The following is a 19,711-nucleotide window of genomic DNA, read 5'->3' on the forward strand; positions in this document are numbered from 1 at the left end:
TTTTAGAGGCTTCATTTTTACTGTTTATTTAGCAACACAGACTGAGACAAAATAATCTTCCCAGTTAGGTTAGGTTTTGGGGATTATAATAAAGATGGAAAACACCAGTGGTTAAGGTCTTGAGAAAAGGACAGCAAGGGTTGAGGGAGGCTCACTTTTCTCATTCCCTTTCTAAATGCTCCAGGGGTGCATCACCTGAGCCGGGGCAGATGGCAGCAGGGCAGTCAGCCCTGCTCACCGCAGTTTGAGGATGAAGGGCTTGCTGCAGGAGGGCCGGTGCTTGCGGACCCTGGCTATTTCCTGGAGCTTAAGTTATACCGACCACCTTGGAGAACCCACCCAGGGGACTCAGCTGTCATTCAGGATCACTGATAAGCCCCAGGACTACATGTTCCTAATTGCCTGGTGCAGGTAACTCCATCCACGAGACCGCTGGACACACTCGCATCTGTTCTTGGAAGGATGTGTGTAACCTGACAGAGGAGAGGGGGGAGGGGAGCATCTGCTTTCCTGAGTGAGTCGGAAGAGCAAGGACAGAGTGGGGCTCCTTCTGGCCAGACGTGGCAGTCCACGGAAAACTGAGCCCCTCAGTTCTTCAGCTGAGACACCTCGTACAGGTAGGCAGCCAGCATCTTGGTTCCCTCTATGTAGTTATGCCTAATGGAGAAGAAAAGACAACTGGTGTTACGCAGCGTCAGGTGTAGGGTCACATGCTGTGTTCTTTCTGGGGAGCGCCCCCCCCAATCCTGGCTGGTTCTCAAGAGCAGGTTCAATCTGGCTGCCCACCCCAGGGACCAAAGGGGAATGTGAGGGGCCTCACCTACTGCCCCGACAGCAAATGTCCTACCTTGATCTTGGGCCTCCATCTTGTACCCTTGTCACCAGGTCTGTCCCCCCAGCTCTCTCCTCCATGCAGGGTCTCAGCCTCTGTCTTAGGCCCTGGCTGGTCAACCCCAGTAATCCCCAGATGGGTCCTCCTTGGCAATTCCAGGGGCCAGATTCTTCTCTCTGAACTGTCTGTGGGTCCCCTGCCTGCCTGAGTTCCTCCTTTTGCTGCTAACTCAGAGAAAGTCGAGGCTACCTTTCACCCTTGTTAGTTAAAAGAGTCCCCATTGTGTCTGCCTAGGTCAGGAATATATACAAGTAGCATAAGCAGTGAGCAAGGACAGTCATTTTTCAAAAAGGGAAAGTAGAGAGGGTTTTATGAGCAGTAGATAAAGCACAGAGAAAAACACAGAGCGCGGTGTTATTGTTACAAACTGTCCCCTGCCCAAGGCGTTTACTATTACAAACTGTCCCCTGCCCAAAGCCTTGTCCCTGCCTCCATCAGAGGCCTCTCTTGGCAGCGGCGCACAAGGGGGAAGAGGTGGCGGGGAGGGGAGAGAAAGCCACTGCAGGAGCTGCCACCGCGAGGAGCCACCACCCTGGCTGTAGCATCTCACCTGTTGAGCTTCTCATTCTGGGAGTGAGCACCGTCGTCCGCTGACCCCACGGGCAACAGCATGACGTTCTTACCCGTGGCCTCCTGAAAGGTCAAGGTCACAGGGATACTGCCACCCTCCCTGGTCAAGTCTGGTTCAACACCAAAAACTGCAGGAAGTGACATAAAAGAAATAGTGAGTGTGGGGCACAAGGCTGGGGAACCACCATGCAGCCACTGCTCAATGACACTCTTGAGCCCTGACTCTGTGCAAGGCCCTGGCTCTCCAGGCTGGCCGGTCCTCCCATTCCCCATTGGCTCTCTTCAGAGTGCCACTGATGTGGCCACAAGCCCACACGACATAGCAGGGCCTCGCCAATGCGGCCATGTGCCCGTACGACACAGCAGAGCCTCGCTGATACAGCCGTGCACCCGCACGATACAACCGAGTCCTTCTACATGTACTAAGGGTCTGGGCATGTGTCCCCACAGAGTGCCTAACCTGTTTTCAGGGCTCTTCTCCCAGCCACATAATGAGGGTGGTTGAAGTCGGATACCCAGGGCTTCCCACCATGGCCCATGTACACCTTAAACTTGTTGGGGCTGTGTAGATCAGCAAACTTGTTAGTCAAGTAGCTCGTAACCTAAACCACAAACAGAGGAAACACAGAGTGTTGTATTAGCTCGGCATTCGCTCCAACACCTGTGACCTACGAGGGGGTCTACAACAGGTCTACAATAAGTCTATAACGGGTCTCACTTTCTGCTGCTGAATATTGATCTGATCTGCACAACTAGGAAAACAGAAAAGGGAGCTTTATCAAGAAACAAAATATAGTTACTTGAAAGTAGAAGGCAATGTTTTAATTTCAAGCAATTTGCCCTTTACATAGATGTTCCAAATGGTGGTAATATTTAAATTAAGTTTAAAAACAATGTTCCCTGACTCGCTTTATGTTATGGACAGAATGTGTGTCCCCCCCCAAAATTCATGTGTTGAAGCCCTAAACTCCAGTACGACTGTATCTGGGGACAGGGCCTTTAGGGAAGTCAGTCAGGTTAAATGAGGTCAAGAGGGGTGGGGCTGACTGGAGAGGATTCGTGTCCTTATAAGAAGGAATGCCAGAGAGATCACATGCTCTCTCTGCCACGTGAAGACACAGTGAGAAGGCAGACGTCTGCAGGCCGGGAAGAGCCCTCAACAGATGTCACATTTGCTGGCACCTTATCTTGAACTTTTCCAAAAAACTTCTCAGCCTCCAAAACTAAGAAATAAATTTCTATCATGGTAAGTCACTCAGTCTGTACTATTTTGTTATGGTGGCCCGAGCAGACTAAGACAGTTATAAAAACGATCACAGCTCAAATTCCTCTAGACCCAAGATGGGGCTGAGGAAATCCCCTCATGACAGCATCTCAGTTCTCAGCATGGAGAGCGACCTTGGTCCCCATTCCCAACAGGCAGGACTCTGATTCCATCCCTTCATGGGGACAAGCAGTGGCTGCTGGCCGGGCTGACCTGTGGCACCAGGATCCTCCCCTCCGTGTGTCACCACGGTGAGAGACGGTCCCCTGGACTCTCAGTAGAACATATTTGACCCCAAATCAGCATCTGACCTGAAGCCTTGGGGTGAGGTCAGAGGTCAGCTTTTGGCACAGCTGGGCAGGAACAAAGGTCACTCACACATCGTGCTGTTCACATGGCCTTCATCTGGTAAGTTTCTAAACTGCTCATCATAGCAGTTAGGGAGTTAGAAAGTGCAAAGGAGTGGGGATGTGCAGGGTCTAGGGGCTGCCCTAGAGAAAGCCTTCTGCCATTCTCATCCCACCGCACCCGGTGCCCCACATGCCTGCTCGCTGACCACTTCCGGAGTCATGTCCGGCACGAGCCTGATGGAGAACTTGCCCACCACTTTCCTAGGAATCACGGTCTTGGCCCCTGACCCAGAGAAGGCGCCTTCAATGCCATGGAGGGAGAGGGACGGGTACCGCCATCGGTGCATCAGGATGTCTTTCTGTGGGAAAATGACAGAGGGGTTTGGGGACACATCAGGCTTCCAGTGCCAGCCCTGCCTGCTTGCTGAGAAGACGCTAACACTGTCTGGGAAAGCAGCTGTCCAGAGACGTGCCTGGCCGGGTCCTGACGACTGCAGGAAGGAGGTGCAGACACAGGGGATCCCTGCCCAGGCAGCACTGGTTAGAGCCCATCCCAGATGCGGTCTGGAGCTGCTGCAACACCCCACAAAGGAGACCCCTGTGCAGGTCCCAGGAGCCTCAAGTGTGGCGCCTCCCATGACAGCCTAGACAGCTCAAAGTCACCAACAAAATGAAGATAGCCGTGGGGCTGATCACCAAGGGCCCAGGGAACACAGGGGAGGTTGTGGTCCCACAGACATCAGAGTTTCCAAAGGGCCAGAGACAACAGGAGAAAGAAAGGACGCAACACAGGCCATCTGAGGACGCCTCCCTAGGCCCATGAGCACAGAATGTGGGGCTCATTTCTATCGGAACAGGAAAGCCAGGCTGAGCCCTGCACCACAGTTGTGGCACAGTGGCCATGGACAGACACCATCCTCAGTTGAGGGGATGGCAGGAAGCAGCCTGTTTCCCAGGCATAAAATCTATACTATGGCCTTTCTACATGCCCCACTGTGTCCCAGCAGTGGCAGAAGACTAGACAGGAGGATCTACGCAGCCATGATGGGGGCTTCTGGAAGATTCCTCAGTGACTTAGCCACTGAACCATGTGGACTTCTCCTTGTGAACCAAGTAGCTCAGCGATGGCTGGGAGGAATATACGAGGCCCTAAGACAACTTACAGAGTGAGGTGCCCGAAACAGCAGGAGGAAATGGAAGCTTGTTCAGAACCCAGCTCTCCCAGGCTTGTGCCTCCCGTAACTGCTGGTGGGGACCTTCTCTTCTGACTCCAGAAGATCCCACCACCTGGTACCATAGATCCTCCGATATGTCGTGAGGCTTAGGCATCCCCCAACAACTCCTCTGTCCCCAGGACACTGTCAAGGCTCTGGCACCTGCAACAGTCTAACTGGTCTCCCCACGTGCACTGCCTCAGCTCCAACGCCACCCACGCCATAGTCATCCCCACAGCGACAGGTGATCGGCTCAAAACCTGCCACAGTTTGCCATCTGCTAGGATGACATTTGAGCTCCTGGCAAGTCACAGGCCTTCGTGTCGGGCACCTCAATCTTGGTCCCAGGGCTGCCCAGCGTCCCCCTTAGCCCTTGCCTTCTGTCCTGAAACAGCTGGACGCGTCTGTGCTCCTGCCAATTGCTTCCGCCAGCCTTATCCCTGCTGGCTGACACTCGGCTCCTGCAGGACAGCCTGGTGGGGCTGCCTTCTCGCAGTCCTGACAACCGTGCCCTCATATGCGACCACAGTGCTGTGTGCCCGCAGCATGGCCTGACATGTCTTTCCCTAGTTCTCTGCGTGCTTGTCTCTGGGAAGGAGGAAACTCAAGAGCCAAGGCCAGCCTTATTTCTCTTCTATCCCTGGGCTGAGACAGTGCAGGGCCTGCTGCTGGATTCAATTAATGTAGGCTGAACAGAAAGTGCTGAACTTACATCATACCTGATAATCCAAGAACTAACCTAATTAAGAGAAATGTCACGACACAACTGTCACCTAACAGTTAAGCAAACATCCTGTGCAAATGGTTTCCACCTTAGCACTTGGCTGTTAGGTCCAGCTTAACGTGACTTGGGCCCTGTGGTGAAGAGATGACCTTACAGTTGTAGGTAGGGCAAAAGCCACCCACCACAGAAGATGGCTGTGTTTCCTCTCCACATTTCCTCCAGTTCTCACGAAGTCAAAAGTGGACTTTGACATTTCAGAAAACCTAACAACTTCCAACCTGGTGTGTGCTGCTTTCTAAATGTCTGCAACATCGGATGACCTCTGTGCATGCGACAGTCCAGCTTCCTCCCGTGAGGGGCCCCCTGAGCCAGCACCTTGCAGCTGTGCAGGAGGGTCTTTGCCCCCACGTCCTTGGCAAACTCCTCCAGGTCAAAGTCGATGCAGTCATAGAGCTGGTGCTCCTCATCGGTGAGGGGGGCCACGGCCTCGTTGATGCCGGGGATGAGGATTTTGCCCTTCTTGTCTACCAGGGAGCCTGAGGAAGCCGGCAGAAGATGAAAACGCTCAGCAGGGGCAGTGCAAAGGCAAGCAGGTCTCTCCTGCACTGACCCCAGGAAGCCAGGCACAGGAGATATGCACAGCCTGCCCCACCCAGCCATGGGACTGCAAGACGGGCCACATGGCAGGACTCTAGTAGGGCCACTCTCGGGCATGCATTCTCTCTCAGGTGCCCTCTACATGCCCTATGCTCAGCAAGTCATGTCACAACCACAGCAGCCCCAGGAGGAGAGAGGGACCACTGTTCCCATACTTGAGATGAAGAGATGGAGGAATAGGCAGAGCAATTAAGCTGTCCTCGGTCACAGACCAGGATGCAGCCATGCAGGCTGGCTCCAGGACCCACCACACCATCCAATGTTTCTTTTTAATGCACATCCCACCAGAAACAAGCGGCTCTCAAGCTGAGGAGGAAAACTGTGAGTGCGACAGACTAGCCAACCCCAGAAACTATGCAGACATCACACAAGACAGCGCCACCCATGAGGGGAGGAAAGCAGAGCGTAGTTGTGTGGGAGGAGGCACTGCATCCAGCCTCATGCCAGGAAAATGCCAGCAGCAGGAAGATGTGGTTCCTGCTCTCCAAGAGCTACCGGCGGGGGAGCTAGCTGTGGCCAATTGTGATGTCAAATAGACCAAAGCAAGTGCCCTCTGACAGACGTAAAATACGGCAGTGTCCAGGGGAAGGCGTGTTGCGTGACTATAGGGGACGAGTCGCACAGGACTTGGGGGTGTCCAAGTTGGGTGGTGGAGGCCGGCTAGGGTTTCAGCAGGTGGTGGGTGACAAGGCCCGGGAGGGTCCCAGGCAGAGCAGGAGGAGGGTGGGTCACAGTGAAGCTTGGGCCTTGGGCCTTCTACAGGAATGGCAGGTGGTTGGCAGAATGATTAGAAACAGATGCAGGCTGGTTCCTGAAGAACGCCGAAACGTGCCCAATGCTGACAACAGGAGCCTGAAGGAATGCCCAGCTAGCTTTCCCCAATCACAAGGTCCTGAGCACGCGCCAGCACCTGCTTACCCATCAGCGCGATGAGGTCAGTCATAGCCTCGTGCACCGAGCCCCCGTACACCCCAGAATGCAGGTCTTTGTCACTGCACTCCACCTGGACAGACAGAAACAAGGGCCACTTTATCTGGCTGCTCGGTGGGAGCTTATTTCTATCATGTGACAGTAAACTGAACAAAGAACGTTTATAAGATCTGACAATTATCCAAATCTAAATTTCCGCCCTCAAGGAGCAAAGCAAGGTGTATTTCAAATTTAAAAACCTAGGCAGGAACAAAAAATACACTTGGATCTACTACAGGTATATTGGGAGTGCTAGCCACAGGTACTTGGATATGCTAGCCATAGGTACACAGGGAATAGCAGCCACAGGTACAGGGGGTATGCCAGCCACAGGTACACGGGGAATGCCAGCCACAGGTACACTGGGAATGCCAGCCACAGGTACAGGGGGTATGCCAGCCACAGGTACACTGGGCATACCAGCCACAGGTACACGGGGAATGCTAGCCACAGGTACACTGGGTGGGCTAGCATACCCAGGTATAGGGGACAGGACTTGGAGCCTGAGGATATGGGTTCAGATCCCACATACCACTGACTAGTGTAACCAGGGTGAGGCAGCTAACTGCTGTGTGCCTTGTCTCCTTATCTGTAAATGTCTCACTCACAGCACTGGGTCACCCTATTGTGTCACTTGGAATGTAGCACAGTGCCCTGCCCAGAGTGAGCACTCAGCAGCACAGCTGGGATGATTCTAGCACTGTTCGGGTTATAAAAGACTTCTACAAACTGGACCTAACTTAATCATCATGTCCCCCTGTGGGTCACCCTACAACTACTTATTTGGTATATAAGCAGCAGCCAGTGAGCGGCAGAGTCCGGCCTGGGCCCGGCCCTCCCTGCTCTGTCCTGCCCTGTCTTCTCTTTACTAGCCGAGTGTCTCAGCTCCTCAATATAACTGTCGTGGGATAAGGGCGCAGGTGCTCAAGTAAAAACAGCTTAACTTTGAAAAGGAAGTGTTTCTAAAATGCTCTATGTCTCTGGCTTCTTAAGTGGACTAGCACTGAGTCTCTACTCAATTGCTCCAAGGCAATGTTACAAATAATACTGCCCCAGCTAGACGTTTCCATGAAGCTGGCTTCTGACCACCAGAAGGACCACTGTCCGTGCCAGGGGTACGACAATGGGTTAAGGAACTGAGAACTGGGCACTGAGTACTTCTGTGCTCCTTCATGTGCAGCCACTTATTGGTACTTGCCTACCCTGGGGTAAGGAAGTACAAGGAGACTCAGGGGTCAGTGAAACATGAAGTGAAGCCCACAGAACTCAGCACTGTACCTCGATGAAAAAGTAGCAGATGCCCCTGAGACCGTACGTGATGCAAGGCTTCTTCTTGCCCAGCCAGTAGTTATCTGAGATGCACACGTAGTCCACATCTTTAAAGAACGTGTCTTTCTGGGCAAAAATCAGCTCGTCCAGGCCTTCGGAGCCAGACTCCTCCATGCCTTCCAGGCAGAACCGGACATTGACGGGAACCTCCTGTGGGAGGGATGCAGTGTGAGTAGGCATGTGGCTTTCCTTTCCTGTCCTAGAAAGAACAGACAGGAAGGAAGCCACCGTTGCTCTGAAATCACAGATCTGAAATACCAGCCCTCCAGACCAACCACTCGTGCCTCCTGTGGACACCCTGTCGTGACGCTGCTCCCCAGCACTGACTGTCGCCAGCCACAGCTCCAGGCCCAGGCCGCTCTGACTAATCCAGTTTTGAAAGGCAAGGCTCCTCGCCATAGTTATGCCCTAAGAGGTAATGTGTCTTCCCTGAAAAGCTCAATGGTAATTTTAATACATCACCAAGTATCTGGGTCTTGTAATGCAGTTTTCCAGGTGCTCTCCCAATGCTGTGGGGTGAGGCAAATGGCCCCCATGCACACATGAGAAAATGGGCTTGCACACAGAGCCAGGTGACTTGCTGATGACCACACAGGCTAAAGACCAGAAGGACTCACCCAAATGCGGACTCAAGTCTACTGAGTCCTGGTTCAAAACCGCCCCCAGACAGCACCGCTCTCCAACACGCCTCCTCCTCTGCCCTCCTCTTCTCATGCCCCTCCCGGGGAACCTCCATGCCACAGCAGGTGCGAGAAAGTGGGGCCGCTATAAGAGCCATGCCCTGTCTGCAGCCTCCCAGCCCAGAGGATGAGGGAGGGTGAGACCTCCCTGGAGGGGGCGAGGCGACACCAGTATGCAGGCCAGCTGCAGGATAGGCCAGGCGGTTCTGGGAGTCACTCTCCTCCTGTGTAAAATGACACCAGGACCAGGGGGCCTGAGACCCTTCTCAGATCTACACTCCATGCTTTGACAAAAATGCTTATCTTGTTCTTATTTTATCATGATCCAAGATGAAAGCAAGAGGCAAAAATGGTCTATATGGTGTGGTCACAATTAAGTTAGAAACAATTGAAAAGCCTGGTAAGTAATAAAATACTAACAGTCTTTGAGGGTTGGGACTCTAGGCAATTTTTCTCTCTCTCCTTTTCTGTATTTCACCAACTTGGAACAATAAGCAGATATTTCACAGTTAAGGAAATACATTTTAAAAAATAAAACTTAGGGGCCTGGCTGTGGCTCACTTGGGAGAGTGTCCTGCTGATAACACCAAGGCCACGGGTTCGGATTCCTATATAGGGATGGCCGGTTAGCTCACTTGGACAGCATGGTGCTGACAACACCAAGTCGGGGCTTGGGATCCCCTTATCGGTCATCTTTTAAAAAAATAATAATAATAAATAAATAAACCTTATTTTAGGAATAAGAGGAAGGGACTTGTCCAGCATCACAGGCCCAGGTCACACCCTGGCAAGTGGCTGCACTCGCAGGTTCAGTCCGTGATTGGACATTCACATCTCGTGTGTTGGCAATGTTGTGAACTTTGAGCCTCTGTAAAACAATTAAGCTGTAGTCTATCCTCTTAAGTCTGAGTCACCTGTGCTCATAAAGTTTGGGGGGAGTGTGCTTTCTGCTATCCAGTGACCTTCACAGGCTGCCATGTGAACAAAAAGCACATCTGGGCACCACTCGGGGTGAATCGGGCAGAGTGTGGCGTGGGGGCATACCTGATCTGTTTTCTGATAAGCTTCCAGGGCATTCATCCAGCCAGCCACCGGCCCCTTATCATCAGTGGAACCTCTCCCATACAGCTTGCCTGGAACAGCAATCAGCAGATCCATAAATTTTGATCACAGTGAGATAGAAAGCACAGACCTCAAGAGAGCATCTGCTAAAGGCTCAGCACAACAGTCCCAAGTGAGGCTTTCTCCTTGAATCAGAACCTTGTTTTCATTCTAGTGGGAACCCCGAGTCTCCATCCAACACTATTGCTAGAATTTACCAGAGAATTCAGCATAATCAAAGAGGCAAGTCATACAGGTGCATCTAAGTGACCCCTTCCCTTTCTCACAGTAGCCACAGTGGCCAGCCAGCCAGGGAAGGGACTTCCAGTTCAACTCCAGGAAACCACTCCTGGTTGCTTAGCTTATTAGAACCTGTTTACCATAAGCAGCTGGTAGCACAGGGGTGCGGAGCCTGGTCTTACTCAGGAACTGCAACCCACGCCTGCTTCTAGGATGAAAGCAGATGTCCAGGCCAGGAAGCTGACAATGGGAAGGATGACAGGGAAAACAACCCCTGCTCCCGGCTCTGACCTGTGACCTAGGGCTGGCCTCTGGGAAGTAGGGAAGGGAAGGAGCGACTTGGAACAGCCCAGGAGGAATGGAGCTCGCCAAGCCCAGGCTTGGCCACTCTAGCATCCAGCCTTGATTCTGCCACCCCTCATGCTTAAACGGTGTTAAAAGTCTGGCAGTTTCCATACAACCCACCCCAAAGTAGTACGAGGCTTAAAGCCACCGTAACCTTGGGAATTTCCTTGTATAAACTAAACTCAATTTTTCACAAAAGCTGAAGATCAAATATAAGCTCTTCTAAAAAAACCCCTTGTTCTGAGACAAGCACTGAATAACTATGGCGGCCAGCGCTGAGGTGGCCCAGAGGCATACAATAAGCACAGTGAACATGACGTGTTCCCTGCACCCCAGGCTCCCTGCCCAGGAGGTGGCGGCAGCATGTGCTTCATGTCTGCAGTAAGCCTGTCCATGGTACGAGGAGCTACTGCAGGTTCATTGACAGTAAGGAGTCTGCTGAGGGTGGGTGTCTGTCTGTCGAGGGAGATCAGGGAGGGGCTGAGAGGGTTCTCAGAGGGAGGCCTCACAAAGGACTAGGCGGTATCAGGTCCAGAGGTGGCACACTGAGGTCACTCAGGAGCAGTAGGAAGAGGAGTGGAGGAGCAGAGGCCTGGAGAGGGCAACGGGACCCAACACCTGTGTAGGAGATGGGGGCTTCAGCATGGGAAGAGCAGTGGCCCGAGAAGGGCCTGACAGGGACAGGGAGGCGAGGACAAGCTCCTGGTTTCTGGCGTAGTGGCGGTGAGGTGGTGCCACTTATTGAGATGGCGAGAGAGGGGATGAGGAGCAAGGACAAAGCATTCTCTTCCAGACAGATCAAGTTTAAGTGGCAAGGGAACAACCCAGTAGACACGGGGGCCTGCCACTCAGGAGCCCAGGTGCGCACGGAAGATCGATTCCACAGTAACTGTAGTTACACTGAGATGGTGATGATGATGCAGAACTAAATTTCATAGAAGATGCTGCTTTAAGCAACACCATTTTTCACTTTTGCATGGGGATGAGCACAATCGACACTGAGCCAGGGAGGTGTGAATGCAGACTCAGCAGACGGCATACGGAGCCTGGAACATAGGAGCCTTGGAAGGCAAGGGCCGGAGCAAATGAAGGGGCGTCTTTTTTTGGCCAAAGACTGTCATGTACAGAGAAGTGAAAATTCAGAAATGAAGCAGAAGACCTTTATGTCAAAAGAGGATGGGAAGGAAAGAGGCCAGCCTGCGGCAGGTCTGTCACAAAGTATCGACAGTGGCTCATTGGGCAGGCAGGTTGAGGAAAGACGCTGCCTTCCTAATATCCCAGAGCAAAGCTATCAATCAGAGTGAGGTGCTAGATCACAGGGTTTTGAGGACTACTCTGCCTCAATTCAGAACATGTACTCTAAGAAAAAGTGTCTAGCAGACCCCAGGCCACCAAGGACAAGAAGGCTTTCTCAAGTTTTTGTGTCGGAGGCACGTGAGAAACTTCCAAAACCCAATTTCTAGACGATGTTAAAAACCACCTGTATGGGAAAGAGAAAAACCGCGGCTGTGGGGATTTTGCAGGGCAGACTGCAGACGCGCTGGCCCGCGGTGGCGACCGTCCTCTCACCATCGCGCTCCACCAGCGTGAAGGGCTCACTGTCCCAGCCATCCTCCAGCGCCGCAGGCTGCACGTCCAGGTGCCCGTAGATGCACACCGTCTTCTTCTGCGGGTCCGAGCCCAGCTTGCCCAGCAAGATGGGAGGAAGCGGGATCTCCGAGCCGTCGGGGAGCTAGAAGAGAGAGGAAGTTGAGGAGGACAGCCTTTGCTCAAGAAACTCGGTATCTGTAGCAGATATTAAAATACTTTGAGCTTTCTTATCTGCTCTCATCAGTCAACCGCTACTGTAGAGTTTAATATCATTTTATTCAACGGAGTCATTAATTAATAAGAATTTACTTCCCTATAATCCAGAGCCTGAATTATGTTCAACTGTGGGTGGCTTAGTGAATTTTTAAAGGCTGATTTTTCTCTAACTTTTGTATAACAAAACATTATGCAGGCTGAGTTTGGAATGTAACTTAATTCATTATTTTCTGAAATGATGGTTAAAAACAATTACAATCTTAAATCATAAGTTATAGTTTTCAAATTCTGTATGTAGATGACAATTATGCACAGAAAGGGCCATAAACCGAGACATAAGGAAATATCATTCACAAGATGCCATACTAAATAAAGTAATGATTGCTCGTATTCCTTCTGAGCTTTGTCCCTAAGGCCTTATCAGTCTCACAATCCTATGGGAAGTGGGTGGCACATTTGTCATGTATTCTCTCTGAACCTGGAACAGAAATGGCAGCCGTAAGAAGGTGAAGCAGTCTCGGGTCTTTCCCAACTTTCATATCAGGTCAGTAGTCCTTGACTCTAAACCACTGCCTGCTCAGGCTGTGCAAAAGCCCTGCAACCCATGTGCCGCCTCCACCTGGTCCTACATGCTAACAGACCCACGACACCACAAGGTGTCACAGGGAATGGCAGGGAAGGGTGAAAGCACACGGACCTTTGTTCTAGCTACAGGACAAGGGACCGTACATACAGAGCACCACACACACGATTAGTCTAGTCACTAGACAACGTTGCTTATGAAAATATGTGTTAATAAACACAACACACAAACTAACGTAATAATGAAGCTCAACTAGCAGTTTACAATTAAGAGGTAAAACGAGCAGCAACTGAAAATGATAACAGATCAGGATCTGGTGATGGGATGAGAAAGTATCCCTGCCCCAAACTCAGGGCCCCTGAGCTCCGAGTGAGAAAGTGCATCAGGGAGCCTGGCAGGTGGCCCAAGTTCCTGCAGGACACAGGTCTGTTTTCTCAGTAAACTCTACTTATAAATACCCAACTTAAGTAACTCTTACAACCCGACAACTGCTAGTGTGCAGTGCGTGGACCCCACGTCCCTCGCCCGCCGAACCGCACTGTGTGTGGGCTGGGCTTGTGCATCGTTCTCATGAGGATGACCTGGGGCCCCCAGAGGCAAAGAGTCACTCCTGAGGCTCTCGGTCCTCGTCACACAGGACACACGGCCTCTGTGGTCACAGCCACCCTCAGCTGGCCTAGGCAGGAAAATGACTTTTAACGACAATAGATTTTCTCTAAATTTCTATGCAAAAGAGCTTCTCTGAAATACTTGAGCATTATCTAAGAAACTGTCCAGGCTAACAAGGAAATCTGTTCTGAATTCACTAGGACCAGAAACTCCCTCTTTCTTCCATGAGCCTAAAAATCCCGCAGCTTCTGTATTTACTGTGGTAACACCGGACTCCACCTCCACACCTGCCTCAAGCCCTCATTGCTTGCTGAAAAACGGAACGCTGTTGCCACATGAACGTACGTGAGAAGACAAAAGATCTCTGTAGAACTTTTCTACCAGTGAGAAAATCTTCTGATTCTTTGGTAAAAATAGATGCTATATAATTCAAAATAGTATAATAGCCATTTCAGTTTTTTATGGAAGGCCCTTTCTTAAGAACTGCACTGTAAGGTCAGTGATAATAGGAATAAATCTATTATAATAAAACAACTAGTAAAAATTATTTGCCCCACCTAGACTTTTTAATATGTTAGGAAAAAAGGGTGGGGGAGCAAGTCAAGTAGGCTCCTAAAAGAAAACAATATGAAGAAACTTGGTTTATTCTCCCAAGAGTAGGGGAAAGAAATTGGGAAGCCATATCTTAAGACTACTATTAAATTTTTTGTCATAAGAAAACCTGAAGCGAACGATACCGACTTGGGAGTCAGGAGGCCTGGATTTTAACCTTGGCTTTGTCATGAACCCACTATGGCCCCCCAGTGGACACATTGCCCACCTGTGCTTCCAGCTTCTTCCACGGGTGAAATGAATACCCTGAACTGAATGTCCTCACCCCAAATTCCAGCACTGTATTCAACTCGACAACTAAATCATCAGTCAAAGGAACTGAGATAAACCCAAATTTGTCACACTCTGCAATATAAAAGAATATTACAAACTTTGAAAATACACGGCATGAAGCATGCAACTTACATGGGGCTGAAATCATCTGAAACTAAAATAGTTTAATAATGTCCCATTAAGTGAGATTATTCACTTAAAGTAGGAAGAAAACAAACCATTCTCATCTGTCAGAATCCTGCATTAAAGTGTCACTGACCCCCAGCCCCCATGCAAAATATCTCTTATGAAAATGTGCCTGTTATTGCTATTTGTGGTTGAGCAAGAAAAACAGTGCCTTCCACTAGCTGTGACGCTGGCGACCTGGTGCTGTGCAGTGCAGGTGCCTTTGTTACTTTTAGGTCAGTGTGGATAAAGGGTAACTGCCTGGTCTGGAAGCTCACTAACTTCTGGGAGGTGAATCTCAGCTCTTCTCTAAGCATGACTGTTCCAGTAACTTGTTCTTGAGTAACCGTCAACAGTTCTCCTTTCGGGAGGAAAATATTGAGTATCACAAAACTTTTGCCCCAACCCAACTGGAGCAATCATACAGAACTTATAATCCAAATCAGATCTTTTTATGTTTGTTTAAAAAAAATATGAGCAGGATATTTGAAGCGAAGATCCCCTAAGTTCCTGGGGAGTCCTATCAGCCCCTCCACAGAGTTCTGCACCGCTGAGAATCCTGGACTCGCACCTTCTGTTTCCCGATGTCCACCAGTTCCACAGAGCCGCCCAGCTGCCTGATGTCTGCGGCGGCGACTTCCATCATCCTCTTGATTTCACCTCTCTTCTCCGGCCACGCAGACACGCTCTGGATGGCCACCCATTTTGCAAGCTTCTGTTTGTGAATGACAAGCAAAAGGGGATTCTGAAAAGGCTCTCCTTAAGGAAGGGTATTCACAACTAGGCCATGTTTCAGGTCCACAAAATTGACTTACTGCCTGTGACTGCTCATTTTGAACATGTTGACTAGATGTAGAATAGACCCGTCACACCTGCTCTCTGTTTAAGATTTAAGAAATCGTTTGTAGTGACCATGTACCAAGAACTAGAGCATAACAGAAAAATGCCAGAACGTGCATTTTTAACCCTTCAGGATGCAGTGACTACGAAATGTACAAAGTTCCATAAACAAATTTATATCCGAAAAGATACAGAAAATACCCAGTGTTGTTGCAGTACAAATTAGCTTACTTATTATGCAGACAATGGCCAAGTTTTCTAAAGTATAATTCTTAGAATCACAGTTCTAAAGATTTCATCTGAAATGTTTCTGCCAAGAATAAAGCATGGTTCTTTAAGTTAACATCAAGAGACAGATTAATAAATAACATTACTGAATCACTTAGAACATACTAAAGGCAAACCAGTTCTTTAATCTGTAACTATCACAAGAAATGGTAGGTTGAGATTAAGCAAAAATCTTGGATTAGCTTGATTATCCCTAAAAACACATATTGGCACGCTCTGTTAAAAGCCAGAAATGTAACTCACACTGTAAATGAGAAGGTTAGGAATGGATCTCTAGGCAACATTTTTAATACTTGATTTTGTTAGGGTGCAGAAATCTGTTCCCTAAAATATTGCACTTTGTCATGCTGAGCACTTTAAAAATAAAAAGACCTCAGAAATAAGCCTCAGCATCATGGTCCCTCTAACCAAGTCTTGTTTCCTTCACCCCAAGTGCAGGGAGAAACTTCCTCTGGAATTTCCTTATCTGACTAAGAAAGCTGTCCAAAAGAAATGCAGTTGTCTTAAGAGCCCCTGCTAGGAATCTCCTCAGATAACGAGGACAGAACAACCCCTGGATGGCCCCACACCTTGGACAGACCTCAACACTGTCCCTACACAGAAGTGTCTACTTCCCCCACCTTTCCTCTCTCCTATGAAAATTGGTACATAAACTTCTGTATTCCACTGGAAAACTGGGAAGTTATTCTCTTGTGATTCCCCTGTGCAATGCCCCTCCCCAGACCCTTAAAATAATAAAATTTATGCTTTTTCTTCATATTAATCTGTTCTTTTCAGTTGATTTTACAGAAAACCTTCAAGGGGTTGAAGTCTTCCCTTGGCCCTTACAATTTAAAAGGCATAATTCATATTAGCTTCTTGGAAGTTTCTGAGCCCCCTAGGATTAAACCAAATGTTAACGTTTATTGTAATGAAATATTCCCTTACCTTAATGTAGCGATCCTGATTTTCATCAATGTACTTAAACAGGGTAGTTAGGGTCGACATTTTCAAGCAGACTGCAGTCCTTGATGATTCCTGGAAGGAGGAGCAATGGGTCACTCCTGCCAGGGCCTGGAGGCGCCACTTCAGAACTGTGGGGCGCGGCTCCGTCCTCCCAGGCAGCACTGCAACACCCTGACACAGGACTGAACTCCCCAGGAAGTGACTGCGCTTCACAGACACAAGACTTGGGAACTAGTCAGAGCTTAGACTGATCTTCCCTTCTCTTCTCGGAAGGAAAATCTAGCACTGCAACACCCTGACACAGGACTGAACTCCCCAGGAAGTGACTGCGCTTCACAGACACAAGACTTGGGAACTAGTCAGAGCTTAGACTGATCTTCCCTTCTCTTCTCGGAAGGAAAATCTAGCACTGCAACACCCTGACACAGGACTGAACTCCCCAGGAAGTGACTGCGCTTCACAGACACAAGACTTGGGAACTAGTCAGAGCTTAGACTGATCTTCCCTTCTCTTCTCAGAAGGAAAATCTACACAAAATTGTGCATCAAATGGCAGGTACCTGAAGGAAGGGTCTGAGTTGCAGACAATCTGATGAAAACTAGAAGTAGGTACAGCCGGGCAACACTGATTTACGCGCACTTAAAGCACGAGGACAACTTCCCACTTTCTATTTACCATGAAAAAAGCGGTCACTTCAAGGATCCCAGCAAAAATGCCACACCCTGTCTTTACCACCACAAACCCACAACACAGTCAAAGGGTCCAAGGAAAGCTGGGTTAACTCCATTTAAGTTGATGACAGTCCAGAAACAGTCAAAGGACAGCACACTAAACCTTCACAAGAATTTAAGATGAAAAAACTTCCACTGACCACACAGCCTCCTGGGCACATTTTCTAACGTCCAGTTTCTCACGTGTGGGACCCAACAACTTCTGCTCCATCTTACAAACACAGGCACAAACAAATCATTTGACTGTTTTTAAAAATCGGAATGAATACACAATAAAAATGATTCTGGTATTGGGACTTTCAAAATTGGTTCTCTCCCCTTTTCTTCAACCCAAGATTCAGATTCCTTTGAGAGGCAAGACTCAAACTTCAGCAGCAGTGCAAAGGAGCGCAGTCGTACTGAGCAAATTCAGTACCGCTGCAACACCATACCAAGTGTTTCAGAACCACAGCTGTGGAGCGACAAGATCCTGCTACAGCTACATAGTTTCAAAGGGGATGTGGATAAACGCCTGAGCATCCACATACTTAAAGAGCATTTTTTTTCTTGGTATAGGATCCCAAAGCGATTTTTAAACAGAGGGGTGACTTTACCCACTGTGACGCAGAGCATGGCAGCTCTTTAGCAGACCAAGGAAGTGACGAAATCTCAGGCACTGCACATAGCTGGGTAGGAGTTCAGACCGCTTAGTTCCCAGTGCCGACCTCCTCCTAGTCAAACACCAGCAACAGAGTGTGAAATATTTCCACATGTCCTAGCCAACTCAGATGTATCAGCTGAGACACTCATCTGAGAGAACTTCGAGTAATAAGATAAAGTCCACAAATGCTGGAGACACATTTTATGAGTGTTAATTAATAAGTCAAATTTTCATCCATTTGTTACCAGAAATGTACACAGGGAAGGTACCTGTTTACATCAAAAGAAACCCTATTTAACAGGACAACATGCTTACACTGGGTGCTTTTCATTTGGTTCTTGGACATTAAATACCATAAATCCCAAGCTCACTGTGGCATATTCTCTTTAATATTATGTTCTTTGTAGCCAAATTAACCAATGGCCTAATAGCTAAAGTCACTCAGAGATATCATCATCTAAGGTGCACCTTTCATCAAAGGAGAGTAAACAGAGAGCAGATTATTCAGCTATCCATGCAAAGCCACCAGGCCTGGGCTAAAAAGCAACTCCTCCTATTAACTATTAATCCAGTCAAAGCAGGTTAGGCAGGCTTCCATTTTCTCCCTCCCACTCACAGTTCCGGATTATTCCAGTTTCACCTCTCCCAGTACCAAAGCCAAATGCAATCACTTTTATAAGCCCTGGTGGACCCCGTTTATTAGGGTAAAAGCAATATATTGGATTGAACAAAAGCAAATACGATCCTTTAAAATAAACGACAGCTTCACTCTCCTCTTGAAATCTAAAGTTTATGAGGAGTAACAATTTAAATAGTAAGACTAGCGAGAGGGTAAGGAGAAATTACACGTGCGCACCTGAATCAATGCAGCAGTACATATAGATGATTCTTTCAGTTCTGAATATTTCAATCCTTGTCCCTCCTTAGTTCAAGGTAAGTAAATAAACACCTGAATCATGGCTTCAAGTCTATGTAAAAACCACTGAAACAGGGGGAGGGATCTCCAATCCAGAACTTCATCCTACACAGATTATGAAATTATCTTTCACCACTCCTCCCTGCAAACATTAGGGATAACAAAGGTATCAGAGAGAAGGTCCCATTACAGGTTTTCTGCCTCATTACACTGAGTCTGCACTAGTAATCTGACCTTGGCAGTGAGGGGCGGACTGGCGCTGAGTCTCTAAGACATTATTAGTGCAGCGGACCAAGTGTCATCTCCATTTTACATATGAGGAAACCGAGGCTGATGGAATGGGTGGCCTGCCCAACGCCAGCCAGATGGCAGGGAACTGTCTCTCTCAGATGCTCCTTCCTTCCTACAGGCAACCTCCCAGCCTTTCATGCTGGTGGAGCTGGGGATGATACTGACCAGGGCCCTCTGAACCTAGGGTGTGTCTGTCTGTCCAGCAACCCCGACCCGCAGCCTCTGCGAGAGGGATCTGTTGCGGGCGGGCTGGATTCTCAGCAGGCCTCTCGGGGAGGGCACGCGGGCTGACCAGCAACCGGGGTCGCCACCCTCCAGATCCCACCAGAAGAGCCGCGCAGGCCTCAACTGCGAGCTTATGGTGACTGACAGGGACGCTCCGCTCGTCGCGCCACTGCCTCGGCCCAGCGCCAGGGCCCCCGGGGACTTCCCATCGGGGGCTTCCCATCAGGGCCTCCGACGCCGGCCGCGCTCGGGAACCGCCGGCCTCCATTGTTCCCGCCTGGCTGCGGCCGGGCGCCCGAGCTTCCACACGAACGAGGCGCGACCCGGGGCCCTCCCCGCCCGGCCCGCAACCCGGCTCGGGCCGCCCCTCCGGGAAAGGCAGGAACCACCCGGGAAGGCCCGGCCAGGACCGCTTACCCGCGGCGGCCTCTGCGCTGGTTCCGCCCCACCCG

General features: G+C 49.6%; 1 protein-coding gene across 1 annotated transcript; it reads right to left on the reverse strand.

Moving 5' to 3' along the window:
- Nucleotides 1-16,622, reverse strand: CNDP2 (CNDP dipeptidase 2 (metallopeptidase M20 family)). The gene is made up of 11 exons (XM_008585800.1): nucleotides 16,439-16,622; nucleotides 14,955-15,098; nucleotides 11,905-12,067; nucleotides 9,694-9,782; nucleotides 7,919-8,119; nucleotides 6,590-6,674; nucleotides 5,390-5,550; nucleotides 3,271-3,435; nucleotides 1,923-2,064; nucleotides 1,443-1,590; nucleotides 1-657 (listed from the first exon to the last, which is right to left on the reverse strand). The coding sequence occupies exons 1-11, from the start codon at nucleotides 16,496-16,498 to the stop codon at nucleotides 588-590; spliced, it is 1,428 nt and encodes a 475-aa protein (XP_008584022.1). The 5' UTR covers nucleotides 16,499-16,622; the 3' UTR covers nucleotides 1-587.
- Between the last annotated feature and the right edge of the window lie 3,089 nt (nucleotides 16,623-19,711).

This window comes from Galeopterus variegatus, unplaced genomic scaffold (assembly GCF_000696425.1).
Source record: "Galeopterus variegatus unplaced genomic scaffold, G_variegatus-3.0.2 Scaffold3722, whole genome shotgun sequence".
Taxonomy (NCBI): Eukaryota; Metazoa; Chordata; class Mammalia; order Dermoptera; family Cynocephalidae; genus Galeopterus; species Galeopterus variegatus.